The sequence below is a fragment of the Stylophora pistillata genome, chromosome 6, assembly GCF_964205215.1.
Source record: "Stylophora pistillata chromosome 6, jaStyPist1.2, whole genome shotgun sequence".
Taxonomy (NCBI): domain Eukaryota; kingdom Metazoa; phylum Cnidaria; class Anthozoa; order Scleractinia; family Pocilloporidae; genus Stylophora; species Stylophora pistillata.
The window spans coordinates 25,014,037-25,041,666 of NC_142524.1; the positions used below are offsets into that span (position 1 = coordinate 25,014,037).

At 39.1% G+C, this 27,630-nt stretch overlaps 3 protein-coding genes and 3 pseudogenes across 7 annotated transcripts; 4 read left to right on the forward strand and 2 right to left on the reverse strand.

Annotated features, from left to right (window-relative positions):
- The first annotated feature begins 2,323 nt into the window (after positions 1-2,323).
- On the forward strand, positions 2,324-7,729 carry LOC148729006 (uncharacterized; annotated as a pseudogene). Its single transcript, XR_015988716.1, has 4 exons — positions 2,324-3,556; positions 4,996-5,021; positions 5,198-5,335; positions 6,624-7,729. The product of XR_015988716.1 is annotated as an uncharacterized LOC148729006 (transcript).
- A 3,516-nt stretch (positions 7,730-11,245) lies between these two features.
- Positions 11,246-12,721, forward strand: LOC148729007 (putative skeletal organic matrix protein 5 pseudogene; annotated as a pseudogene).
- Positions 12,722-13,715: 994 nt separating this feature from the next.
- LOC148729008 (putative skeletal organic matrix protein 5) lies at positions 13,716-16,704 on the forward strand. Of its 3 annotated transcripts, none has more exons than XM_088725342.1 (4): positions 13,720-13,899; positions 15,714-15,756; positions 15,896-16,022; positions 16,106-16,704. In XM_088725342.1, exons 3-4 carry the CDS (start codon positions 15,960-15,962, stop codon positions 16,622-16,624), a joined length of 582 nt encoding a protein of 193 aa, XP_088581468.1. In that variant the 5' UTR covers positions 13,720-13,899; positions 15,714-15,756; positions 15,896-15,959; the 3' UTR covers positions 16,625-16,704. The 3 variants fall into 3 exon arrangements, with proteins under 3 accessions (XP_088581467.1, XP_088581468.1, XP_088581466.1); XM_088725340.1 differs by lacking the exon at positions 13,720-13,899 and adding an exon at positions 15,463-15,607; XM_088725341.1 differs by lacking the exon at positions 15,714-15,756 and having other exon boundaries at positions 13,716-13,899.
- A 3,946-nt stretch (positions 16,705-20,650) lies between these two features.
- On the forward strand, positions 20,651-22,073 carry LOC148729009 (putative skeletal organic matrix protein 5; annotated as a pseudogene). The gene is made up of 2 exons (XR_015988737.1): positions 20,651-20,843; positions 20,935-22,073. The product of XR_015988737.1 is annotated as a putative skeletal organic matrix protein 5 (transcript).
- Positions 22,074-23,673: 1,600 nt separating this feature from the next.
- On the reverse strand, positions 23,674-25,365 carry LOC148729010 (putative skeletal organic matrix protein 5). The gene is made up of 2 exons (XM_088725444.1): positions 25,251-25,365; positions 23,674-24,955 (listed from the first exon to the last, which is right to left on the reverse strand). The coding sequence occupies exons 1-2, from the start codon at positions 25,311-25,313 to the stop codon at positions 24,437-24,439; spliced, it is 582 nt and encodes a 193-aa protein (XP_088581570.1). The 5' UTR covers positions 25,314-25,365; the 3' UTR covers positions 23,674-24,436.
- An 840-nt stretch (positions 25,366-26,205) lies between these two features.
- Positions 26,206-27,603, reverse strand: LOC148729011 (fibulin-5-like). Its single transcript, XM_088725067.1, has 3 exons — positions 27,598-27,603; positions 27,185-27,299; positions 26,206-26,360 (listed from the first exon to the last, which is right to left on the reverse strand). Exons 1-3 carry the CDS (start codon positions 27,601-27,603, stop codon positions 26,206-26,208), a joined length of 276 nt encoding a protein of 91 aa, XP_088581193.1.
- Positions 27,604-27,630: the final 27 nt, after the last annotated feature.

Consider the following 27,630-nt stretch of genomic DNA (forward strand, 5'->3'; position numbering starts at 1 on the left):
TAACAAGGTAATTTGGTTACATCAACAAAGTTGAAATTGTAAATTGGCCACCGTGAAGAGTTAAAAAGCTGATGTTTAGAGCATTAGCTCCTCACCACGGTGATTTTTTAATTATAAATTTTTTGAAGTTATAACATATCATTCGCTCTAATGAAGAGCTAACGCTCAAAACGTCCCCTTCTTAACTCTTTACAGTGGCCAATTGACAATTTTAACTTTGTTGATATAACCAAATTCTCTGCACTATGTTGAGTTTGAAGAAAGTTATCACTTCCATGATGTTATCTGCCCTCAGCCCATTAACAAATAGTCTTGCAGTGAGATTAACATTTTAAATTTTACAGTACACGTCGCCTACACAAGAGACTGCTCTTTTCTTTATGTTACCTTTTTAATCTATTTCCAAGAAATGAGTTTCTTTTTTAATTATAACATATCAAATAAACAATTCCTCGAGCACGAAAGCAGTGTAAAATTATCAAGGTGATGTTGTACAAATAAGGGAATGTTAAGAAAAATATGTTAATTATGTTGTATTAAACTGTCAAACTTGAACTAAGAATTTATTATGTCTAGTAGAGATACTATTGAAAAGTGTCCTATTCTCTGTTTACGATAATTTTTGAAAAAGAAATAGGATGAAGTAGAAAAAATCCATACTCCTCGGACATCTTGCTGCTAAACAAATAGAGTACCTGGCCTATATTCGCAGCTTTAAATACTTTCGAGTATGAACTATTGATTGTGTCAACATCGGACAAAGGTCATTAAAGGGAATTAGAAATAATGTGACGTCATGCATTCCGTGTCTCCACTGCGTTACGCAGTAGTTTATCGGGCAGTATAAGATAATTTGCCCAGTTCAACGCTCTTAATCGTCTTGTTAACGATTCAAGAGATATTGTAAAGAATCTCAGTCACTTGGGGAAATTGTAGGGTATTATCAGGCGCCTTTTTGGGGTGAAAATTTTTATATTTTCAACGAAAATATGTACAAGAACTACGCGTTGGCCATCTACATCTACATCTACTTTATTACTCTTCAACGCTATTACACATCAAGAAGAGATAAAAGAATAAAAATATAAACATAGCTAATAAAAATAATAAATAAATAAATAAATAAAATATGTAATTAACAATATAGCTATGCTTAAAAATAAAACTTAGAAAAATTTTGTACTGCAAATAGCTGAATAATTAAGTGATCTAGTTCCAGGTGATAAACAGTACCAGTCCCTTATAGTTCTCGGAAATAAAATATACTTGTAGTAATCATAATGTAAGGTTTTTGAATATATGAATTCGTCGAGTAATTTCTAGTTTTCCTAATAGACAATTGATAGTAAGACGGGATAGTCAAAGCAATACTATTGTTCACAGATTTATGGAGAATTTGTAAACGATGGGATTTTCTTCTCTCGCTTAGTAAATCCAAAGATAGGGATTTCTTCAAATTGGACACGCTGGTGTTATAGCTATAATCATGTTTAATAAATCTCGCTGCGCGATTTTGGATAGCTTCTAGTTTTTCCACTTGATTCTGTCTATAAGGATCCCATACTGCAGACGCATACTCTGAATGTGGCCTGACAAGTGATACATAAGGTGCACGTTTAGTTTCTTCAGAGCAGGCATACAAGGTCCTTTTCACAAACGCAAGTGAAGAGTTCCCCTTTTTAGCAATCTTGTCCACATGAGAGTTCCACCGCAGATCACTACACAGCAAAACACCTAAATAATGATGTTGTCAAACAGATACCAGGGTTTGGTTGTAAAGAGTGTAGTCTTTAACAACCGGGGATCTACTACGGAAAACAGACATTTTGTAGCATTTAGAAAGATTGAACAGCATCTGCCACCTAATAGCGCATTGGCCTAGCTTGTCTAGGTCTCGCTGTAAAGCCAAGGTGTCATCATGATGAGTGATTACATGATACAATAAAGCATCATCAGCAAACAATCTTAGTGTACATCCTAGCCCATTTTGCACATCATTATTGAATAATAAAAACATTAATGGACCAAGTACCGTACCTTGAGGTACCCCTGAAGTCACATCAACAGATTTTAAACTCACGCCATCAATGATGACACTCTGAGATCTACTAGTGAGGCAAGATTTAATCCAAGTAAGGGTGCTTCTCTGAATGCCATAAAACTGCAATTTGCTGATGAGGCGTTGATGGGGAACTTTGTCAAAGACTTTACTGAAATCCAGAATGATCATATCTATTTGATCTCCATGATCTAAGTTCCTGGCCAGGTCTTCGACAGTCAGAATCAATTGAGATTCACATGAATGATTTTTTGGAAATCCATGTTGGTTCGCAAATAAGATGTCATTGTCTTCAAGATGGTGCATAATGTGCCTATAAATAATATGTTCCATGATTTTACATAATACAGCAGTAAGGGAAACAGGTCTATAATTACATGGGTCATGTTTTTCACCTTTCTTTAAAACTGGTAGTACATAAGCATTTTTTAAGAAAGGTGAAAAACATTTTAGCGGCAATGACCGTTGTGATATCTCTGTGGATGTCCCACACGAGCGCTGTTCCTTTGAACGGAGCCGACATTGCAGAGAATTTTTTATCTTTGAACACGACGTCTAGAAACAGTAACTCTTCACTGCAGAATTAAACAGCTGCCAAATCGACGGCTACGTGTAATGCCACAATCGCTAACTGTATGACGCAGAATTCTACTGTGCAGGGCAACGGAACTGTGGTTCATGTCCAAGTTAATCTGACAAATATCTGCGAGTCTAATAGAAGAAAAAGTCTCCTTGTATGCAACGGCACCGCGTTAAATCTCACAAAACACTGCGAGGTTGCTAAAACTGGTAACTTACCGCTTGTCTGCAGAAATGGAAGTGTCATAAATAGTTCCTCTATCGCTACATCAAGCAACATAATTCTGGAAATCGCACAATCGAAAGTGCAATTTCTTCGGTTAACGCTACAACAGCGACGCCATCAATTCATTCTCTAAATGCGACTGTAACAAATGCATCGCTGATTAATGGCACCTCTTCGCAAAATGCTACAGAAGGGAGTGCAATCACAAATTCAAGCTCGATCTCTGTTAATGCTTCCACAAATGCTACCGTTGCTACACCGTCAACAACAAACGCAACAGAAACTCCGACAACCAAGGTACAAGAAGGCAACGAAATATCGAGTACAGCGACTCAGCAATCGACAACGAAATCAACAACTACCACAACTACAGTGCAGTCCACCACTCCGAGTACCACTGCGGAAGAGACAACTACCGAAAAATCCACTACTCCAAGTACCACAGCGAAAGAGGCAACTACCGTCAAATCAACCACTCCAAGTACTACAGCTAGAGACAACGACGGAGAAATCGCCTGCATCTGTCACCAGTCAGGTAGCCTCTTCCTCAAGCGCGCAGGAAACTACAACAAAAGAGTAGACGACTGAGGCCACCACAACGAAGGAAACAGTGAAGACAGTCCAGACCACCACAACAACACAAGAATTCTTGCAGAAAAAAACTTCTACGAAAGATGATCAACCACATTCTCGTGAGTTTTTAATTTTCTTTTTAATTGTGGGGTTGTTAATTGAGAAACGTTTCAAGAACCAGATCTTTCAAAATTTCCGTTAAAAAAAAATAATGATTCCCAAAATAACTGCTGTCAAATATAGTTGATAGTTTAAATCTAGGTTTGGAATATTGCAGTTTGTTTGACAGTTTGTTAGACACCTGCAACTCATTTTGCATTTACAAGCAAGGTTTCTGCATGACTTTTTACAATGGTAATCTACTGCCAAAGCAAACAATTTTCCTTGTGCTGTTGAATTGCACGGCATTTGCTATAGAATACAGATATCCATGAATATTAGTAAAAGGTAGTCACAAGTGGATGTGTAGGAATGTAGAAAATGTGGTTTTGGAGACATTTTAAACCATTGGTTTCTCTGAAGTTCAGTTTCACAATAACCAGACAAACACTCGTAAGATATAACAGTCGAATTCCCTGCAAATAGATTTACATGTATGCAATGAATACAGGAATTTAGTATCCAACTGTACTTTGTAGAATTGAAATAAAGTGTGAGATGAATACAAATATCGCGTGATATTTGTACTCCAGAAACATCCATGAAATTTGCCCATACTGAAATAACAATTTGGCCTGTTGGATAATAAATCTCTTATAAGATGTTTTGTTGTGTAGTATCACTGAGTATTTTTTCTCATTGTTTGTATTTTGACTTGCCCTGGGGGCTTGTCAAAATACAGCACAACTCATAAAAATACTCAGCGCTACTACACAAGAATACATCTAATAAGATCCATGTACACACTACATTTCCACCTTTTGAGTGAAAAACAGTGCATGTTGCTACTGAAATGCTAGCCCTAACAGACAAGTCGATAGTAATTCAAAAGGAATCTGATACACATACATTTGGTTGCTACTATCACAAGTCCATGAAATTGGCATGAATGAATTTTCTTGACACTGTCAGCTGTCCAAACTTATGTACCAAACAGATGATGATTAAAATGGTGATGATAATAATTACTGCAAATGACAACAATTATTCAAAAGTAATTATGTTTCCTGTGATATTATTCACAATAATTGATGGAAGAAATAAAAATAATGAATTCGGTTGTTTTGTAAATAGCTCATTGAAGTGCACTACTGTCAATTACGGTGATAAAATATTGATAAAAAGTTCGATAGTTCATTTTCTATTTCAGCCAGTCCTATATAGAACTAATTTGGTCACTCTAACAATTGAACATGAGTCGGTTGCATACAAGAATGCTTCTAATGAGTTTCTGCACAGACACATTGGTGACTTTTTAATATAGTTATACTCTTGTTTTGTTTTGTTTTGTTTTGTTTTGTTTTTTTAATGTTAACTGTAACTACAGTATTTTCTTCAATTATTTTTTTTCATATCTCAGAATCACTAATAAAATTGTCTTATTTTTTCTTTCTTTCAGTGCCATCTCCTTTGGATGACGAAAAAGTATTTTCAATGATAAATTCCTGTGTAATATTCAGTATTTTATGTTGTTAAATATTCAATCACCCTAGGCAATAGTAATAGAAGTTGTTGCATTCTTTTTCCTCATACTTTAGTTTGACACAGTATTTTAAGCAGCTTCTAAAACTCACTAATCATTTTGAGTAATTTTTCCACAGAGTGTTCAATTTTTCTACGTAAATGTGCTCACCCCAATTGGTGGAGGAGCTTGCGCAGCACTTGTCATTGCATTCCTGGTTGTGCTGTGCAGATGCTGCCGCAGAAAAAAATTAAAGAAAGTGCGCTACTTTGGAAAGGTAATTTAACTCTTTACTAAGTTTTTAATGGGTCTCAACATGTTAGTTATGCCCTAAGCTCCTCTCAAAGCATAGGCGATCAATGATCTCCCTTCTCTGCCTTGTCCTGTCCTGGGTTAGCCATTCAAGTGTGGTCCAGGTGTGTCCAAAATTCTTCATCTCAGCCCAAACATCTCACAGCCAGGTGTTTTTAGGGCATTTCAAGGTGGAATCCTTTGTTATTTATCCCTTTTTTTTCACAGGATGCTGTTTTAAATTACTGTTGTCTTAAAGTAATAAAGCACTGGGAATCTGTGATTGACTATCATCCCATTTAGAGAAGGGAGTAAGCTGGGAGATATTTAAGCATTTGGAGCTCGCATAAAAAACAATTGGAGAACAACTTGGTCCCAGAGATTGGGGCCCAGTTGTTGAAAGGCTAATTAGTGCTAACACTTGATTAAAATCAAATCCAGGTTTCTTTATGCCTTTTTGAGATAGTTTTCTCTTTTCTTTTTAGAGCATCCAGTAATCAAACTGTAGACAAAAAGAGTTGTACTAAATTTTGTTTTTAAAGTTTTCGGAGAGAAAATCGGATCTAACACTAATCCTGGGTTATCTTAACTCAGCTTTGAACAAGCCAGCCCAGTCATGCAAGACTAGCAATATATCAACATGATTGTCTTGCTGTTTATACTTTAGTTTTATCATTCCCAGGTTTCTTTCCCTCAAAATGACAAATAGGTATACATCGGCGAAACAGGAAGACGACTAGATGACCGACTCCGAGAACACCTTCGTTTAAGTGTCGCTAAACACTTAAATCTGCCTAATCATTCTAAACAGCATATGACAGTCTGCGGTCTTTCCTTACATTTAGATAGCTCGGAAAGCCGCAAAACTCTGGAACAAAAGTTTATCTTTCAAATCGGCACTCTTAATCCTTTAGGTATCAATGAACGCATTTCATTTTACTAATTCATTCGTTTTTCTCGTCACCATGTTCCCACCAATAGCGTAGCTCCACTTTCTGCATATAAACACATAACCCCCAACTCCTCCATTCGCTCTGACGAAGGGCTAAAGCACGAAACGTCAGCTTTTTAACTCTTGACGGTGGCCAATTTACAATTTCTGCCTAGTCGATAAAATCAAATTACCTTGTTACCCCCACCGACGCAGCACCACAGTTTCTTAAGAAACTTACCCCCTTTATTCATTAATCATCTGATAATAATTCTTGTGTGCGAGGAGAAATGAGAATCTGCCAGAATTACCTAAATTGGCTTTTTTGTTTATATCTTTGCAGGCCCCAGGACACGTAAACATGGATGAGTTAAATTTGCTTTCACATTCCAGCGACGAAGAGTGATTAAGTTCTCTTTGGTCCCTCTCCATAGTTTTCTTCTATTTTGGAAAATCCACTTTCACTGATTGAAATGTAGAACAAACCAAGGTGCAGCTCGACCATACAATTTGTATAATGAACACGCAACGCATGTAAATGGTTTTTTCACTACAATGTTTTCAAAAAGGAGTTAAAATGATGCGGAGTTTATGATGAACTGTAAGCCTGGAAACCCTCTCAGACCATCAAAGCTTACCCAGAATTGTTAAAGTTATGAGTTAAATGATACATTGTAGGGGTGGAAATCTCAGGAGGTTGATGAAGTGGAAGTCAGTGATTCTTGCCAGCCTTTCTGGACAGGGACAGTTTGGATTGGACTAAAGAATCTTACGTTAACTTATTGCTCGTCAACAGATTCACAGTAACGTGTACCGATAATGCGGGCTCATATTGCATGATGTCAGGGGTGCACGAACACTCATAATTGAGCCAGTATGTTTTTATACTGAAGTAGCTGGACATTAATTGTCAATCAACCACCACCTATTCAAAATAAGTTTTGTAAATGATTATGAAATAATTTAACCGTTAAAGCTTTCTTTTTGAACGTTTATTTAATTTGCCAGCAGTTTAAACCGAAATGATAGTGATGATGACGTGAAAGGTTTTAATGTAGTGATCCAGTTCATCAAAAGGTATGCATGTTTGATAATTTTATTCTTACTGGTTGAATTGTATCTGACTGTAAAATGACCATATTTGAAATAATTGATATGAATTAATCATTGATCTCGATTTAAGGGTCGATTTACCTGAAAATTCCAAGGCGTGTTAATTTATGCACAACTACTGCCCCTTTTCCTGAACCGAGCGAAATAGCTAACAGCGCGCTAGTAGCGGCGGAGTGGAAAAGCGGAGGTCTAAGTGGCTCGGGTTTGTTACGCAACTTGAACCAAACCTCTCTCGGTTTTTCACTCGTCCGCCGCTTTTCACCGTCACACCATTAACAAAACCCTTCAACAATTAAAGTCAAGAATGAAAAAGATAAAAGAATATGAAAATTCAAACAGTCTCGCAAAGATTCAGGTCTGTGCGATGTGTCATGCGGGAGATATTCGACGGAATGTTTTACCCAAATTTTTAAGACTTTGTATTGATACGCCATATGGCGGCCGGAAGCTAAAAAAAGAGATAGGTAATCAAGTTTTTCCTTAAAAAAGCTTGTATTCGTCTTCTGAGAGCTTATAAACTTCTACAGAAGTACTCATTTTCATACAAGGACTGTTATCATGATCTACATTGCGAAATCTCAGCGGATAAGTCGCTGTTTAAACCATTGACGTCCAGTGCGCCCGTATGCGCCCATGGGGACCCACACCCTTTCTACACCCTGTGACGTCATCACTTTTAGCCCTAGAGCACCAATTCGAGCACCTACTTGAACAGGTTGAAAATATCTTACAGACGATACCAGAATGAGCGCAATTGAGTGGAGGAGATTGGAGAAATAGCCAAAAAACCGTGTCACTTTGACCTGAAAATCTGCACGAAAATCGTGTTTCACTACCCACCTACCTTTCCGAGCATGTGCTTTGAAAATAATGAGTAGTTTCTGAAAAATCTCTACACCAAATTGAAGCCTACTCAATTTCCAGCAAGTGAGGAGAAACTTTAGGCAAGGAGAGGGGAAAAAAAGGGCAGGAGAAAGAGAGAAAAGTAGAAGTCGTAAGTGGGGCATGACGAAATTTTGGTCTCTGCGCGTGCCCGAGATTTTCAGGCCGCCATTTTGCATTTGGATCGAAAGGCCGTCGAGTGCACGAACTGTCAAGCGGTTTTTGGTAAGTTTGAGCTTTTAAAACCACAACAGTGACCCGAAATCTGCTCGACTAGCTTCAAAACAGTTTTCCACAAAAGCTGCGGCCATTAATGGGTTAACAAAGAAGCAAATTTTTTCGGAAAAATCCACTTTTTGGCATTAAGCAATCAAATATGTTAGGGTAATGTAAAATCAGGTGAAAAAGTTAGGGTTAGGGTATCTTTTAGGGTTAGGGTTAAGCCCCGTCTACACGAGCAATTTTTATGTGGCAAATTTTATTTGCCCGTGTAGATGGCTCGACAAATACTTGTTCTTAATTTGTGTCAGTAATAATTTTGCACAACGTAGAAAAAAAGGAAGATGGCGAAAGTCATAAGACGTGCCAGACGAGTTGCAGCTTTAGGCGCGTTTGTCACATTTTATGTGGCGCCTCGTCTACACGGACAATTTTTTATGTGGCAATTTTTATTTGCCACATAAAAACTAACACGCCAGCTTTTCAGCAAATGCAGTTGTCATATAAAAATTGGTCATTTTTCATCATCTACACGGGCAAATAAAAATTGCCACTTAACCACTGCCACTTAAAAATTGCCATATAAAAATTTCTTGTGTAGACGGGACTTTAACCTACGTAACGTCATTCACGGCCGCTATTTCAATATCGTGTCCCGTAAAAGCCTAGAAAATCAAACTTTATCACAAGACAAAAAACCCTATCAGACCGATTGTTAGTAAAAAGATAAGTCTTCAGCTGTTCTAACAACTAACTCAACTAAAATCTCAAAGAGATTGTTAATTCCCTTTTTTTTTAATTTTGACGACGTCACGTCAAAACCAAGAGTATCGCACTTCGTTCTGCAGACAGAACGCCAGGAACAAGCAAGTAATACTTGGCCGCTTCATTACTTGGATATTTATCTGGTTTGACACTATTTTATACTGTTTATAGGAAATTCCAAGAAATGTAAGCACTCGCAAAGTTAGTATGAGGCGAACAGAATTCACTCTGAAACGCTTTCAATCGGTTTTAGTTAAGAAACGCGTGTTTGATTGACATCTTCACTTATTGAATTCAGAGAAACAGTCTACGTGTCCTTGAATCTTAAAGAGGTTTAATTTTCAGAGAGGAAGAACTTGTTATTTATGACAAGAAAGACAGAAAAGTTGCTAATCTTCTGAGTTTGGGACAACAACTTTGTTGAAGGGTAAATTACAATCCTGTCTTAAAACCAACATTCTTCGCCAACGGGATTATTTTAATGCTATGTCAGTGCAGGGAGTCGCGACAATCAAATGATCTCGCGCTAGTTGTTTCAAAAATGTGAAGCTACTGGAACGCTTATCGAGCAGCGAGAATCACAAACGAACTGTTGGAAGCTCTAAAGACTAAATGAAGAGAAGTTGAAGTCAGTTTCGGTCACTGTTTTGAGATGGTACTTAAGTTTGTATTATTATCACTTGTAAATTATATTTGATACGAGTCTCAGAATTAAAGCTGGTCCTTAAGTTAGTCTCGGAATAGAGGTTGCAGCTTCCCGTTTCAAATCTGTCTTAGCCCAAGAATGAAATGAACAAAGGCAGAATTTTAACTTAGCGTGATCTGATATCTTGTTGATTTTAAGAGTAAAGTATTAATTTATACAAGATAATTTGGTTTTTTCCAACTGGGTGATTTAAGTGCGAACAAGAAACAACCGATCATGAATAAAACACCACACGAGTGCATACGGGTGACATACGAGTAACATACGAGTAACACACGGATACTCAACAATTATTCCACGAGCGCGCGTTGGATATGAGATGATAGATAGCCAAAGAGGCGCGTAGCGCCGAGTTGGCTATAATCATCTCATATCCAACAAGCGCGAGTGGAATAATTGTTTTATTAAAAACGCCCCCAAGAAATTATTATTTTGTTAGGAGAAACTGGATTTTTTAGCTCCCTTTTGATTTTAAGCTGACGCATACGTTTACCATATTTGTAGATTATGGTATATTGGCTGATATACCATAATGGCTAAGCCGATAAAAAGTCTTGAATTGCATTATCCAATGATCCAGTTTTTAATAAATACTAATACATACGACTAACATACGACTAGCATACAAGTAACATACGGGTACATACGAATACGTACGGGTAAAAAAATACGAAAAAATACGAGTAAAATTCATGCGAGTAAATTTTTATGCAAAGTAACGACAACTTAAGTAAAATATAACATGAGAGAGCAAAAGATATATGATATTTTCTCGTCACGCATTACTTCCCCGACTAAGGAAAGATTGCGTTACAAGAGCACAGCTCTTTGATATTAAACCGGTGGCCTGGGGTCATGCCAGGTAATCCGATGTGCGCAAAAATTGGCCTGTCGCGCAGTGAATGGTCTTCACGCGTTCAATCTTTGCTGTGCACTGAACAGATTGAAGAGTGAAATACTGATTTACAGATGACACAGTTGAGAAAGGAACCGTGATGAAGATGTAACTAACAGTGGCATGACCCCAGGCCACCAGTTTAATATCAAGGATCTTTGCTCTTGTAACGCAATCTTTCCTTAGTCGGGGAAGTAATGCATGACGAGTACATATCAATTATCTTTTGCTCTCTCATGTTACATTTTACTTAGGTTGTCGTTACTTTGCATACAAATTTACTCGTATGAATTTTACTCGTTTTCGTATTTTTTTACTTGTATGTATTCGTATGTAGTCGTATGTTAGTCGTATGTATTCGTATGTATCCGTATGCGCCGCTAATATGTCCCGCAATGTCAAACGAGTAACATTCACTGCCTCTAAATTCTACACCGACAACTTGATGGTTTGTAACCTTATTAAGGATTCGCATGTAAACGTAGCCACAAAAACGCTGGAAGCAAAGCTGGATAATCTTATTTTGCTAGTCAACAAGACTTTTCCTTCGCAGCCACCAGGTAAACCGAGTAATCATATTTTTGAGTGTTGGGAACTTTTTTAAATTATAAAGAGTTCGTCACGAAGGCTTTGTTCAGACTAACCGTGGAATGGTATACTATATTTCATACAGCCAGTCCAATCACCTCTTGTAAAGAACAATATGAAAAGGACAGGTTAGTTATCCTACTCTTTATTATCAGTATTTTTGTCTTATAGAACTGATTTGTTTGACATTACGCGTCATGTACACAAGTCTCCCAAGAGTGCTGCGTGAACGCCGTTGAGCAGAGGGAAGAAATTGACGAAGCGTGAACAGCTTTTGAGCCGGAGGAACCATTTTACGTCTTGTTACTGCTCAAAGCCACTCTGCAGTAGCACAGACGTCTTTTCAAACCAGGGATTAGTTAATAGTTATTACCTATCGCATCTTGGAGTATCTCTTAAAAAAGATAAAACTAGTATTCGATATTCAAAAAATATATTGTCCATGCTAAACTTTGCTTGGTTTTTTTCCAAATTTTATTCCAAAAGGTAGTCTAAGAGAAAAGTGTACTCGCTGACTTTTGGTTCTCAGAAGATTCCTGTTTACTGTCAAATGAGAGACTTTGGGTGTGGGGATGGAGGGTGGACGCTGGCCATGAAGATTGATGGAAAAAAAGTAAAAATACTTTTTGAAGTGAATTTAAAGAATTAAAATATTAAGTAAAAACTTTCCCTGTTTTTAATTCAGAGAACCTTCCACTACGATTCTCACTTCTGGAGTGACAGGAATTCTTCTAACCTTGAAGGAGGTAAGACTGGGTTTGACTCACAATAGAATAAGTTGCCATCCTATTGGAAGACGCCATTCTCCAAGATCTGTCTCGGTATGAAGATCGGCCACCAGAAAGAGTTCATTATCATGAAAAGGCAGGCCAACTCATTGTTCTCACTGCTCGCTGATGGAAAATACCGAAAAACAACAATGGTCCGCGACACGTGGAAGACGCTTATTGGTCCGCAGGCGTCCTTGCAGCACAACTGCAACATAGAAAGGTTTAATGCAAGGGGTAGCAAAGGCTACTCCAGAGCAAGGAATGGTTTCCTTGGCAATAACGGGAAAGACTGCGTAGCCCCTGATTCTAGAATTGGCTTTGGTACAGGAGGATACAAAGATGACTCCAATACGTGCGGAAATGTAGCAGCACACTCGACTGATAATGGAACAAGTACATCAAAACCATGGGGTACATCCTGGTGCAGTGACAAGAGACTCAAATTGCAAGCTTAGAAGCTTGCAATGAATGAGAAAAATGTATTGTCCGAAGGCTTACTAGCTAATAAAACAACTGGTTCACAATTATTTTCTCCTCTGGTCAGATTTGTCTTCAAATCTAGTCTAACTCGTCTCAATTGTGTGAAACCAATTCGGGTTTTAATCAAATTGTCTGTGAGCCACACAGGTCAGAAATTGTATTATGAAAGAGTTATGAGGTGGGCGACTGAACCGAGTTCGCTTAAATCCATTGGTCACCGGGGTTCAGTGCTGCGAAATTAATTTTCGTCGTTACTAAAATGCACAGTCTTTTTAACGTAAAGAGGGTTTTTAGTTCTTTCTATCTAGAACTGTGGTGCAAAATGGGGAATTCAGGCACAAACCTAACACTGTGGATCGTTTCGATTGCTTTCGATCTGATGTGGAGAAGAATCGCGAGAACGGTTAAAGTTTCTTGGCTCATTTAATAAATTCAATTATATCATGTAAACAAAGGTGGCTAGATCGGTCAGTAACAATTTTGCAGTCGAAACTAATTCTATGCTTTTCTGGGATAAAAAAAAAATCGTGGAATTCTTTGCTCCATATTGCTTCAATTACTATTATTCAAAAACACTAGTGGTCACTTAACATGCTTTCTGGGGTATACCAGTCCAAGGCAGAAGACTGATAGCGGTTTGGTATCGCATGTAAGCGAGATTCAGCGCGGCGAATATCCTGTCGCCACAATGGACGGATGGAAGATTTAGGACGAGTAAGAGAGCGAGAGGGGTGGGGAGGGAGAGAAAAATTTTAATCTACTTCCCCCTTCCTCTTCGCTTTGTCACTTGACTCAGATTTTCCACCAGTCCAATGTGGCGACCGAAAATTCGCCGCGCTGAATCTCGCGCTTGAAAAACAAACCATCGCCCGCAAGTAGGCTCTGTGTACAGCCGCCCATTTTTTAACTTCGTTTGAACTTTAAGAAAGGCTGTTGGAGGAAAGTGTAAAAGTACACATGACAAACCCGAAAGTTATTGAGGGCAGTTTTATGTCACAGTTCCTTGACCTCTGAATTTTAGGGAAATCTGAGAACACGTCACAGTAAGGACGATCCATCGCCTGTTTAATGAATTCAATTATTTGTTTGACCTACCAATTCACTGATTACCGGATACCCAAATTACCTTTCGAGTTTGTCGCGTTCACTTTTGTCCTATGAGGAAAGAAGATCAAGATTTAAGTTTATATCCACATGTAAGGTATGTGAGGTAGCAGCGCAACCTGGGTTACTTTCAACGCAGGTTTCAATGCACTAACAAGTACTACTGGTTTTAATTCTTCACTGTCGCAAGCATCCTACTCCACCCATCTTGTTTATAGTACGTGTTTGTCAACTTAAATATTTAAGCCCTGGAAGTCATGGCAGAGAATCGACCTATTAAATTTGGAATATTTTAATCGAAAAGCGATTTATGGAGCAAGTTCTCTCCCTTCCACCTTAGCCCCTACCTTTATGATCAGTTTGCCCCTAAATGCAATTATTCGTTGCCTTACGGTAGAACCTATTCCTGATCTGTCGAAATGATGATATAGTTTAATCAACATACAATTTACAGCGAAACCAGATCAAAGTTCGATCAACCTGCAATTTCCCAGGCGTGTTAATTGGCGCACGAGTGACGCAATTTTCTGGTTTGAAAATATATTATGTTTGCAGCAAATTCTAAAAACTGTCGAACGCAAAGTTAGTTGGGGGCTAACTAACAAAAGAGCGCAACCTCCATAACCAGGTACGCGAAAAGGAGATCACAAAAAATCACATATCAACTGAATTTACTGTTAAAAACACCTTGAAACACTCTCAATTGGTTTTAATTAGGAAACGCGTGTTTGATTAGCATCTTTACGTAACTAATTCTTTTCATTTTGGCTTTACATATTTCATTTTCTGGGGGGAGGAATTCAATTCTTTTCATCCTAACATGGAATACAAGTTGTATTCCATGTTAGGATGAAAAGTTGAGAATCTTTACAGCTTCGGGTTACTTTGTTGAAGGGTAAATGCGTCTAGCTTAATTTCTGTTCTGTATTTAAACCGACGTTTTTTGTCAATAAAATTATTTTAATACGCTTTGTCAGTGCAGGCAGTCGCGACAATTAGATGATCTCTTTAATTAAAAGAGTAGGCGTCAATGACAGAGGTTCCCAAGGGATTAATGACGTTACGTTCAATTTACATGATCAACTCAGTTTCTAAAAAGCTATAAAACCAAATTATCTTGTACTACCCCTCACCGATGGAACTCCACAGGTTCTCTAGAGACTTACCCGGCCTTTAAGTGATTTCTACAAATCGTATGAACTTAAATGCAGAACTGAGGACACCTCACGTTTTGTTTTAGGAATTGTTTAGGGATGCATGCATGCAAAAATAGTCAGTTCGTTAAAAATAAACATATAAAATTGATTTTATGAAATCGCTGTATCGCCGTTCTCAAATTGGCCTTTCATTCTCCAGTAGATAGACAGCTATATTGTAAACAGATTTTCAAAGTCCGGTAATTTCTTTGGAAGACACTAGCAATGTACGCAGTGAATAAACTTGAAAACAAACTTAAACTTGGAACTTGTCTATTGGATGTTGTTGAGTGCGAGCAAGAAAATACGAGTCGTGTTTAACAATGATAACAAACAATAACGAAGCAAAATCACCACAATCAGTTATTCACCGACTGAACAACACAGAAATTATTTCCCGACGCCGATCAATCTCAAGATGCGCTTGCTTTTTTGCAGTTTTTTTAATCGCAAATGTCCTCGAGCTGATTGCTGTCTTAAGCGACGCCAGACAACAATCTTGTACCGCCAATCACTGCGGTGAGATCAGCAAAGACATTAAGACGCTTAAAACGAAAATGAACGATCTGATTGCGCTGGTAAAAAACGCTTTGCCTCGAAAGCCTCCAGGTACTTTTTTTGGATCATATTTTGGGAAACGGCATTAGATGTTTTCATGTTCAAAGTGTTCTCAACTCGCTCACATCTTTACACCGCAGTCTTTTCTTTTTTACAGCCAGTCCCTTCTCTTCTTGCAAGGAGCAGTACAACAAAGGAAAGTAAGGAAACAGTACGATGTTTTCATTTCAAAATTCCAAATAGCTCGCTTGATACTTAAAGACCATTGTTGCAGGTATGAGGACTCTTTTCGTACATACAGGCTGACTCAATCCGTTAAATGCTCTCTTTTGTCATAAGTTCGAGACGAAGCAAAGTGTATCCACTGGTGTTTGGTTCTCAAAAGATTCCTGTTTACTGTCACATGGGGAACTTTGGATGTGGCGGTGGAGGATGGACACTGGCTATGAAGATTAACGGTGCAAAGGTAAACTCCCTGTCTTCTTTCAGGACCTTGATTTATTGAAAATGAAAAAAAAAATGAAATAAAAATGTCACTCCTTATTTCAGAGAACCTTCCATTACAATTCCCATTTCTGGAGCGACAGAAATACCTATCACCTTGGTGGAGGCAGGACTGGCTTTGACTTACAAGAGACTAAGTTACCGACTTACTGGAACACACCCTTCTCCAAGATCTGCCTCGGTATGAAGATTGGTCATCAGCTCCGGTTCATTGTCATCAATAAGAGGGCCAACTCACTGTACTCACTGATCGCTGATGGGAAATACCGTGCTACCTCACTGGGTCGCCATACTTGGAAGTGGCTGATTGGTTCGCACGCCTCCTTACAGTACAACTGCAACAAGGAAGGGTTCAATACAGTGGGAACAAACCTTAGTCAATCCAAAGCAAGAATTGGCATCATTTCTAACCAGGAAAATGACTGCGGTTCCTGTGACTCCCGAATTGGTGTCGGCACCGGAGGTCTACATGATGACTCCAACACTTGTGGAAATGAAGCAACATACTCGCCAGACAATGGAAACAAACACATCAAAGCCATGGGGTACATCCTGGTGCAGTGACAGGGAACATAGTTAACTTCCCAACTTTCAAGCTAAGAAACCATCATCAAGTAGAATAAATTGAGTATCCTAAAGCTTTAAGGCATACAAAGCAGTGGGTTTAAAATCATCACCTCCTCTGGTCTAATTTGTCTCAAACATCACTTTTTGAAATCCAGTCCAAGAAGTTTTAATTGTGCGAAGCCAATTCAGGTTTTAAAAACGAAGAAGAATTTGGCAAGAAAGACATAGTCGATGTTGATGATACATCGATGACATGAACTGTCATGCGCAGAGAAGTCATGCACTGAGGAAAGTGAACAAAAATTATTACTTTTTTTTTTCGCGCGATTCACCCTTTGGTCTCGACTCCCGCTTCTGTCCACTCATGCCAAAATGCCGAAAACTGCATGTGTTCTGCTAGAAACCCACGGGCGTTGACGATTTTTATTGGAAATAATTGGCTCTGATGGGAGAACAAACCAAATGTTCTGGAAAAAGTAATACCTCCCAAAGTATTACCTGCTTTTCTCGCTCTAACCAGAACCACCCAGTTTTTCTGTACCATGTATTCTGAACGTCAGCCTCCACGCGAAATACGAATGTAGATATTCACAGCATCATCATTAGCCATTGAATATATCTCTCTCCGGAATATTTTCCGTAATCATAACCTCCCTCTGCACAACTTCAGATGTCCCCCTATTAATTCAAAAACTATTATTGCCTGAGGGAGGAAGGGGACTAGTCTCCTTCACAGCCGTTGTTTGGGCTCGTCACGCAAAGCTCCCTCCCCCACCAATCATCTCCTTCGCAGCCGTTGTTTGGGCTCGTCAAGCAACGCTCCCTCCCCCATCAATCATCTCCTTCGCAGCCGTTGTTTGGGCTCGTCAAGCAACGCTCCCTCCCCCACCAATCATCTCCTTCGCAGCCGTTGTTTGGGCTCGTCACGCAACGCTCCCTCCCCCACCAACCGGCTGCTTAAACCCCAGCCGCATTCCTTTCCCTTTGTTTAGATTTCACGGTGACTGCACGTGATAATGCGCGTTTGCACCAATCACACGTCGCCTTTGGTTTCACGATAAAACCAATCAAACTTCAATGACGTAAGTTTCCCGCGTAAATTCATCGGCGCTTTCTGGAGAAGTTGCCAGTAATCTCAACCATTTCCCATGGATGTAACTCCGAAGAAATTGGTAGAAAGTAGTTCAAGATGCTTCATTTGTTCCTCGATTTCACTCACAAAGGATAAAATTTACATTTTCGGTAAAAAGTTCATTTGATGTTGCTGAACTAATTATTTGTTCTTCGCTCACTGTTGACGGGTAGTCTGGAAAATCCGGAATTCCGCCGGAATATTTCAACGTCTGTTTTTATTCATTCAAAACGACTCCGGTGCTTTCCAGGAATTGAAATTGTGTAAATGGCAGACTGACCCTCGCATAGTTTTCGGTTAATCCTCGGAGTATCAGTATTCGGAGCTCATACACTGTTACCTTTGCGGCTCATTTTATTCAAAAACGTGCCTTAAGCACGTTAAAGATCTGTTTTACCCTGATTGGGAATACAGCGACTCATACCAGGACTACATCAGACCTAAAAAGCGACTTCAAAATCTAAAAGCACGTGAGAATAAGTCACGTGATATTACGTAACGAAACAACCGGAAATGAAATTAACGAAACGGGATTAAAATGGTAGCCACATACACTCTTCGGAAAAATCTTGAAAAAAGAAAAAAGAGGAATTGAAAAGAGAAGCCTTCAAAAATTCAGGGCTCTCTTGGTAACTTCGGAAACCATGAAATAATCTTCGTGTTAATCATCGGAGTATATTCGGAGCTCGTACACTCTTCGGAAAATCATCGGAGTCGTTTTGAATTAAAAAAACAGACTTTGAAATATTCTGGCGGAATTCCGGCGGAATTCCGGATTCCGGCTTTTCCAGACTACCAATTATATTAATTGTAAAAGGAACATATATAAAGTTAAATAACAAAGACGAAGCTAAAATGGCACGTTAAGAGAAGTAAGGAATTGGTTCTTGACTTACCACTGTCTTACAACATGTGCTTCATCGATAGCCACAGCACCTAACCTCGCACGGTATACATCATCGATCACCAACGATCATTTGAAGAACCCGAATGATTTAGGGCTACAATTACGAGTTTAATTACAGGAAAATCCTCCTTGAACTTAACAATTTGATAGCGAGTGAGTTATAAAGAAAACAAACTTTATTCAAATTAAAGAGAAAGCTTTCGCCGAAACATTTTTATTTGTAAAGGTAGTTAAAGGGCTTCCGAACAAATTTTCAAACATTTTTTTGAAAAGTAACTGTCACGACGTGACACCTGTCAATTGAAGAGTAAAAAAAGCATACGCTTTTGAGGAAACAGTAGTACTGGTGTGACAAACACACACAAGTTAACTGATTAGACGACGATTTTCTCGTAAAGAGAAAAACAGAGATCTTACGGAAAGTATTTTTCATTTCCAACGACGATTAATCTTCGAAGATTTACCTCTGTTCCGTTTTAAAATGTCACGGAAAGTCGAATTGTAAGTGTTTTGGAGTTGTCAGTCTGCTTGTTTTTTTTTTCTGTAATGGCGTGTGTAAATCGGTTATTCTTCTCCCAAAAAGCTGAAGTCAATGAGACTCTTTCCACCTAGACACAAGGCGGGTTTAATGCGACTTTTATTCATCGAATTCCTGCGTTTCTGCCGTGAAATTTACGGCGAAAGTGTATTTTAGGATTTTGAACTGGTGCTGAATAAAATTCTTTCTTAGCCTAAACTTATAAATTCGTTTGTATCTGGTGCATGTCAAATCCATGTGTAGCTTAAAGGTCAAACAGGGATTGTCACTCACTAAATTGGCTCGCCATTAAGTCTTGTTATCGCCTTCGTAAGAAATTGTTTTTTTTGTTGTTGTTGTCGTTGTTAAGTCCGCGTTTTACTAGTCCGCGTTTTACTAGTCCGCGCTTTACTAGTCAGCGTTTTACTAGTCCGCGTTTTACTAGTCCTCGTTTTACTAGTCAGCGTTTTACTAGTCCGCGTTTTACTAGTCCGCGCTTTTCTAGTCTGCGTTTTACTAGTATCATTTAAATCGTGTGAACTTGGTGGCTGAATCGGTAATACCTCGCTTTTTGAATAAGCCGTAAACATATGATCAAATGGATAGAAAACCTAGTCGCCAAGAGCACAGCCCTCGACAAGCTCAACGCAGTCCTTATCGTTTTAACTATATAACGAAATATATGGACCAAAAACAAAACAATAATGGCCTCAGTTAATTGTGTGGGCATGCATGCATGTAAGCATGGTCAGCTCATTAAAAAAAGACATGTAAATTTGATTCTATAAACTGCAATATAGTCGCTCTCAAATGGGCTCCTCATTTTTCAACAGACAGATGGCTATATTACGAGCAGATATTCAAAGGCTATAATAATTTCTTTACAGGAAATTGTACAATGCGATCGAATGAAGTTAAAAATAAACTTCAGACAGGAACTTGTTTATTGGAGGTCGGTGAGTGTGACCAAGAAAATACGAGTTGTGTTTAACAATGATAACAAACAGTAACGAAGCAAAATCAACTCAATTCGAGTTATTCACAGAAAACATTTCATGACGTTGATCAATTTTTAATATGCGCTTACTCTTCGCAGTTTATTTCATCGCAAATGTCCTCGCTTTGTTCGCTGTTTTAATCCGCGCCAGAGAACAATCCTGTACCGCCAATCACTGCGGTGAGATCAGCAAGGACATCAAGAAGCTTCAAACCGAAGTAAAAAATCTTGTTGCGCTGGTAAAGGACTCTTTGCCTCCAAAGCTTCCAGGTACTTTTTTCGGTGATGTTTTTATTTTTGAACTGTTCTCGATGCACTCAGATCTTAAAATCGTAGTCATATCTTCCTTAGAGTCTGTCCCTTCTCTTCTTGCAAGGAGCAGTACGACAAAGGAGAGTACGTATACAGTGAAGTGATTTAATTGCGAGATTCCAAAACGTTCGCTTGATCGCAGGATGTTTATACAGTCAGAGGACCTTTTGACTGCTTACAGGCTGACTTACTCCGTTACATCTGACTTATTCTTTTTCCATAAGGTCGAGACGAAGCCAAGTGTACCCGCTGATGTTTGGTTCACAAAAGATTCCTGTATACTGTCGCATGGGAAACTTTGGATGCGGTGGTGGAGGATGGACGCTGGCCATGAAGATTAACGGCGCAAAGGTACACTCCTTGTCTCCTTTCAGAAATACTAAAGATTATTGATTGAAAAAAAAAAGAAAAAAAATTGAAAAATTGTTTATTTGTTTTTCAGAGAACCTTCCATTACAATTCCCATTTCTGGAGCAACAGAAATACATATAAACTTGCTGGAGGCAGGACTGGCTTTGATTTACAAGAGACTAAGTTACCGACCTACTGGAACACACCCTTCACCAAGATCTGCCTCGGTATAAAGATTGGTCATCAGCTCAGATTCATTGTGATCAACAGGCACGCCAACTCACTCTATTCGCTGATCGCTGACGGGAAATACCGCGCCGCCTCACTGGGTGGTAACACGTGGAAGTGGCTGATTGGCTCACAGGCCTCCTTGTAGCCCCACTGCAGCAAAGAAGGTTTCAATGAGGTGGGAGACAACCCTCGGCAATCCAAAGCAAGAATCGGCTTCACCGCCAATCAGCAGAATCTGCTCTTCTTGTGACTCCCGAATTGCTACAGGAGGTCTACATGATGACTCTAACACATGTGGCAATCAAGCAACACACTCGCCAGACAATGGAAACAAGCATATCAAAGCAATGGGGTATTCAATGCAGTGACTGGGGACACAGTTAGTTTCCCAAATTTTAAGCCAAGAAGCCATCATCAAGTAGAAACTGCAGTATCCTAAAGCGTAGAAGCTAATAAAACAATGAGTTCAAAATGATTTTCTCCTCTGATCCGATTTGTCTGTCAATTATAGATTTTTTTTGTAGTCAGTCTAAGACGTGTTAATTGTGCTAATTCAAATTTTACGAATGCGGTAGATATTGGCTACGAAGACGTATTCGGTTTTCATTATACGTCCACATCGCGAGCTGTAGGCCAAGGGAAGTCACGATCAGATCACACACTAAAGGTGATACACGAAATAGCGACTTTTTAATTCTTTTGGAGCCCACAGACATTAATTATTTGTACGAAAAATAATTGGCTCAGATACGAGAAGTTACGGAACCCAAAAAGTAGCACTGCTTAAAATATTGCCTACTTTTCTCGCTCTCATTAGAATCAACGACTTTTCTGTACCATTTGCTTCAGACGGCAGTTTCCACGTGGAATACGAATGAAGATATTAATTTTAACACGATGATCATCAGTTCTTCAACTGAACGGATTTCCTTCCGGAATATTTCCGTTAGTCATGACCTGTTACACCACACCTTCAGATGACACCTTTTAATTCATAAATAATCCCAAATGGATCAGTCAGATTTCATTTGCAAATTTATAGAAAAGAATTCTGTAGTTGTCTCATGCAAAAGAAAGGATAGTTTTGGAACTAGTCATGATTTATTACAGGGAGGGTTTAGGAGATTTCGGAGGACCGATCAGTCGTTAGCCTCCTACGCAGACGTTCTTTGGGCTCGTCACGTAATCTTCCTTCCCCACGAATGTCTACTGAAACGAGTGGGCACATTCCTTTCCTATTGTTCAAAACGATCTGTCGGAGAGCACGTGGAGATCACCGAAGAGCCAATTGGTGCTCGGTTATTGTTTAATGGAAAGCTAATCATAAGCTGTGATAGAACAACTCCCAAGAGGGAGTTTAATTTTCTCGCGTTTCTTATTACTCATGGAAAACAGATCTCAAAACGTTGCTTCAGAAACTCCGAAAAAAATCGTCAGAAAGAACTTTTTTCTGTGCAGCTTTCCGTTAATCCCGCAGGCGAGAATAAGAGTGTTTGGTAAGAGTTCAGTGGATATTATGCACACTTAACTGAATGCGCTGTGCAAACAGCTTTGAATATCTTTTCGTCCAGCGACCGTTCGTCTGTAATAAGTGCTACAAGCGGTTACTTCGTTTTGAAAAAGCTAAAACAAATCTGCGATCCCTTCAGGATGAGATAAAAAAAGACTCGAAGAAAGTAGCAAATAAAACGAAACGCTCACGTCGAAATTCCGCTGAAAAGGACAGGGACATTGAGAACATTGACGTCCCGATCGAACCTACAACAACTTTACAACTGCAGCAACGATCTGCAGCGAGATCACTGAAATTTTAACAATCCCCTACCACTTATGCTTCTTCTAACGCCGAAAATGATCGAACAGTGGGCGAAAGTTATGATATACTCGGTGGAAGCACTTAGCTAAAAATGCCCAGGAAACACCATCACGTCAACAAGAAAAAATTTATCAAGGTTCAAAGTTTGCTGCCTTGATCGGAAAGCGCGCTGTGATTGGTCTAATTAAACAACCCATTCGTTTCAGCAGACGTTCGTGGGAGAGGAAGATTGCGGAAGATTGCGTGAGAAGATTGAGCCCAAAGAACGTCTGCGAAAGAGGCTAGTCAGTCGTCGCCTACAGATCATGGAGCCATGGAGGGGAAGAGGTGAATAAAGAAAACTGACTACCAATTTAATGCCAACAAGGCGGAATGGGGGGTCATAAGAATCAAAATCCTCTGGACCTCCCCCCTGTTATGACTGTTCCCTTACAACAGACATTGTTTATTTTGTTGCACGTGATGCCATCCACTGTTCGGTTCTGACTTGTCAGTTAAAATCCGTCGGTGGGGTTAGGTGGCTCTGTTAGGTTCATGAATGTAAATATGGGATGAGGAAGTCGTTTATATAGCGCCAGTAGTTGTCGATATCTGTTAAGCGAGTGAGAGTCTGTTCTAAGATAGTATACCAGCTATTCAAAGCCAAAGTTATTGAAATTAGTCGGAAACTAATAAATAGTAGAACTTTCTGCTAGCCCAATCCAGGCTCGGTCCGAATATTGTGATTCGCAACTCATTACCGACCGGACTTTTTCTCATTGTAACCTACAGACTATATTTGCGGCAAAACTGTCCAATTAGTTTACACTACCGAAACTTGTAGCACTCGACCGACAAAATGCTCTTAACTTGAGTGAGATGATGACGAGTGGTCAGTCACCACCACCGACAACATTCCTTTTTAAGTCAACTCTTTCCTGAGCGATCGACGTGAACCATCAACTGAACTGAAAATAATTATAAGTTGTTAATGACGGTGTCTTTATTATTTATAAAAAGAATTGTTTTGCCGGTGAGTTTATAGGCTCTTCAGCTCTGTAAAACTTCAAGCAAACCATAAGATATCAGTATAAAAGGAAGAGTTCAAATCAGGAAGTAACGGCCCTTTAAAAAAAAGGCAATGTAGAACAGTACCTTACACAACTATCTTTTTCTGTCGTTAATTACACGTTCAGCTCGAGGGTTTTGGATTCTACGATTCTAGGTAAACAAAGCTTCTCCCATCTAATTGCTACACATTTCATGGTAAATTAGTCACGAGAATTTATTGTTAGAGCATGATAAAGTGATTAACAACTCTTGACCGAAGTGGAAATGGTTGGTGGTGGATATTTACCGAGCCACGAGGCGGCTAGGTAATTATCCATCGACACTTGATGTGCATAATTTTTTTACTTCGAGATACTAAAACGGTGAGACATGTAACTTCCTTGCTCATACAGCCGCGAAACCGACGTTTCATGAATATGGAATTTGTCTTCTTGGCCAATTTCTACTTCGTTTTTAAAGCTTGAATGAAAATTTGGGAAGTGAACTGTGTCCCCAGTCACTGCACCAGTATGTATCCCATGGCTTTGATGTGCTTGTCTCCATTGTCTGGCAAGTGTTTTGCTTCATTGCCACAGGTGTTGGATTCATCAGGGCGACCTCCTGTACCAAAACCAATTCGGGAGTTACAAGAAGAACAGTCATTCTCGTTGTTAGCGATGATTCCAATTCTTGCTTTGGAAAAACCTGAATCGCTTCTCTCTGCATTGAAACCTTCCTTGTTGCAGTTTTGCTGCAAAGAAACCTCCGAACCAATCAACTTCTTCCACGTGTTACGACCCAGTGAGGTGGCGTGGTATATTCCAGCGGCGATCAGTGAGTGCAGGGAGTTAGCGTGCTCATTGATTACAGTGAATTTGGTCTGTTGTTCAATCCTCATACCGAGACAGATCTTGGAGAAGGATGTGTTCCAGTAGGTCGGTAACTTGGTCTGTTGTAAGTCAAACCCAGTCTCTCCTCCAGAAAGGTTATGAGCTTTTCTGTCGCTCCAGAAATGAGAGTCGTAATGGAAGGTTCCCTGAAATCGATGATCAAGGAGTTTTTCTTATTTAGTTTGATATCCGTTATAGACTGTTTTAGGCTCACGGTCATTAACTAATCGTAAGCGACCCTTGGTGTTTGTTGGAAAGACAGTTGCCATTTTTTTCCCGCCTCGTAAAGATGAGTGAACGGTCAAGCGAACGACTTTTGGTAGTTGTAAAGGAAACGGCATACATTTTCTCATATACCCTCTTTCGCTTACTTACACTGACCTGTATCTGCAATGAATTTGAAATGATTTTATACTTTATTGATAGCAAATCAATTAATACCTTGCTGCCATCAATTTTCATGACAGGTGTCCATCCTCCATCTCCGCATCCAAAGTCTCCCATGTGACAGAAAACGGAAATTGGCTTTGAGTCCAAGAGCAGGACAACCTTACCACTCTTGTCCAATCTGTTGGATAAAATAGTTTGTGAGAACTGGTAGTACATAGCGAGACTTTTGCATATTCAGTAGGTCTTAGAACTTTTCAAGAGACACAACGTACGTTTCAATTCTTTTCCAAAAAGAAGCTAGTCGGCTCGGATGATTATCATAAAGGATCAGGGGCTGAATTGTTGTTAAAATAACTGCTTTTATTCCTTCTGGGCCCAGTTGTTCAAAGGCCGATTAGCTCTAACCCAGGGTTAAATTTTAATCCAGGTTTCTAAATTTCTCTAATCAAAAGCCATTTTGGGATAATTTTCCTAGTTCTTTTTAGGACATTCAATCGTCAAATTGTAGACAAATGGAATTAAGCTGAATTTTCTTTCAGAGCTTTCAGATCTAAAATCAAATTTCACACTAACCCTGGGTTATCTTAACACAGCTTTGAACAACCCGGCTCTGATGGCTTATCTCGTTCTTACCTATATCTGATATTGTCATTGAGCTATTTTACTTACATATTCCTTTCGTAAATTTCTTTGCATGTTGAGACTGAAAGAAGAGTAACATATGAATATTAATCTTCTCGGTAGCATTGTGAGTAGTTTTGCATTCATGCGATCATTAAAAGCATCAAGTTTCCTCCAAATTTTTGCAAACTGATCAATACAACGCAGGTGATTAACATAAACAAAATCACCCTTTTCTCTGATAACATAACAACGGACCCTTAAACAACAACAGAAAAAAGAACGTGTGGTATTTTAAAATCTGGTTGAAACGAAAATTTGCATTTAAAGAGAAAAAAACGCAAATGAAAGGCGTTTACTTTGAAACAGAGCATCACAAGAAACCTCACGGAAACATCAAAAGAGATTCATTACCCATTGTGCACATTTTTCCATCCCCAAAGTATCCAGGTTTGCATGAACACTTGTATGATCCTTCAGTATTGTTGCACACAGCATTGGCATTACAGCTATGTGTTTCTGTAGCACACTCGTCAATGTCTGAGAAGAAATTGATAATTTTTGATGGCGGGACAATTTTCCAAAGAATGATTTTCATTTGAGCGTTAAAGGTAACCCATAATCTGCTGGTTTTTGTCCTGCCCTGTGATTGGTTCGAATACTCGAGCCATACCCTTAATGAAACGTATCAAAACCAACTGCAACTCAATCACTCGCCATTTCCCGGCCTGCAAAGCTGTTTATATTAGGCCCTTACAGAGGTAAAGAGGGGCAGAGCCGCCAATAGGAGTAGCTTACCAAACGCCTCGCTTCTCTGCTAGTCATTTTTACCTCTCAAACCGCACTCAAAACTGCAAGCTACGCAGAATCGCGTTTTCTCGCCCTTAGACTTGCTGGCTTGTTTTTTCTTTGATTTCTCATTAATTTCTGCTGGATTTTTTTCTTTTTCTCTGATTAGCTGCCATGATTACTAAGGGTTTCGCTTTTCGACATTCGGTTAAAAGGAATGATAAGTTTTTGCGTTAAACCGAATACAGCCTAATGTAAAAAGTAATTCAGATAAAGAACGAGATCGGTTCGTTCTTGGCAAATGGACTTTGAAATAATTTTTTTTCTAGTAATGAACAGGCGGGTGGGTCCGAATGATGCCTCAAAACCACGGTGGATGAGTAATTAAAGCATAAATTTCGAAGTAATCCTTGTTCTATCTCCTCTTTTTCACGAAGAAGAATGGACAGGTAAAGAAGAAGATCTAAATTCCTTTGATAATAACCGCAGGTAATTCTCCTTTAACAGCTTTTCTCGTCCCGCTTGCTAAATAGTTTTGGACGTCCTCACTTATTTAAAAAACAATTACTGTTTACCTTGGCCGCAGTCTTCTCCTTTGAATCCAGCAGAACACAAACAGCGATAGCCTTTGTCAGTAAAACCACTTTGACAAGTGCCTTCATTCTTACAGCGGTTTGTGACACATGCGCTCTAAAGCCAAAGAGATAAATTTGTAATCAAGTATACGTCTCTTCAAACTGATGATAATTTGACTTAGTCATCGCAATTGTATCTTAGGCCTTGTCATTCTCTTGAGACTGAGCCGATAAATGCAATTTGCGGCCCAGGTTTCGTTCAATCTCAACCTCTTTACTAAAACTCAAAGAGGATCGTTAGGTTAAAGAAGAAAAGTAAAATTATTCGAAGGCTTACAACAAACTTAGTTGCATTATTGAAATATTTGTCGTTACTTTTTGGACCAATTAATAGGTAGATCAACACAGAATACTTGCATCAGCAGAATGATGAAAATAATCTTTGT

Bases quoted from the DNA above. Each gene is read 5' to 3' on its own strand.
- LOC148729008 (XM_088725340.1), top strand. From the start codon at position 15,556: ATGAACGATCTGATTGCGCTGGTAAAAAACGCTTTGCCTCGAAAGCCT. The intron at 15,757-15,895 runs GTAAGGAAACAG...TTTTGTCATAAG, and splicing joins GAGCAGTACAACAAAGGAAA to TTCGAGACGAAGCAAAGTGT. The intron at 16,023-16,105 runs GTAAACTCCCTG...TCCTTATTTCAG, and splicing joins TGAAGATTAACGGTGCAAAG to AGAACCTTCCATTACAATTC.
- LOC148729010 (XM_088725444.1), bottom strand. From the start codon at position 25,313: ATGGGAGACTTTGGATGCGGAGATGGAGGATGGACACCTGTCATGAAA. The intron at 24,956-25,250 runs GTATTAATTGAT...CATCGATTTCAG, and splicing joins TGAAAATTGATGGCAGCAAG to GGAACCTTCCATTACGACTC.
- LOC148729011 (XM_088725067.1), bottom strand. The intron at 26,361-27,184 runs GTAAACAGTAAT...ATTTCTTCTCAG, and splicing joins AGGAGAAGACTGCGGCCAAG to ACATTGACGAGTGTGCTACA.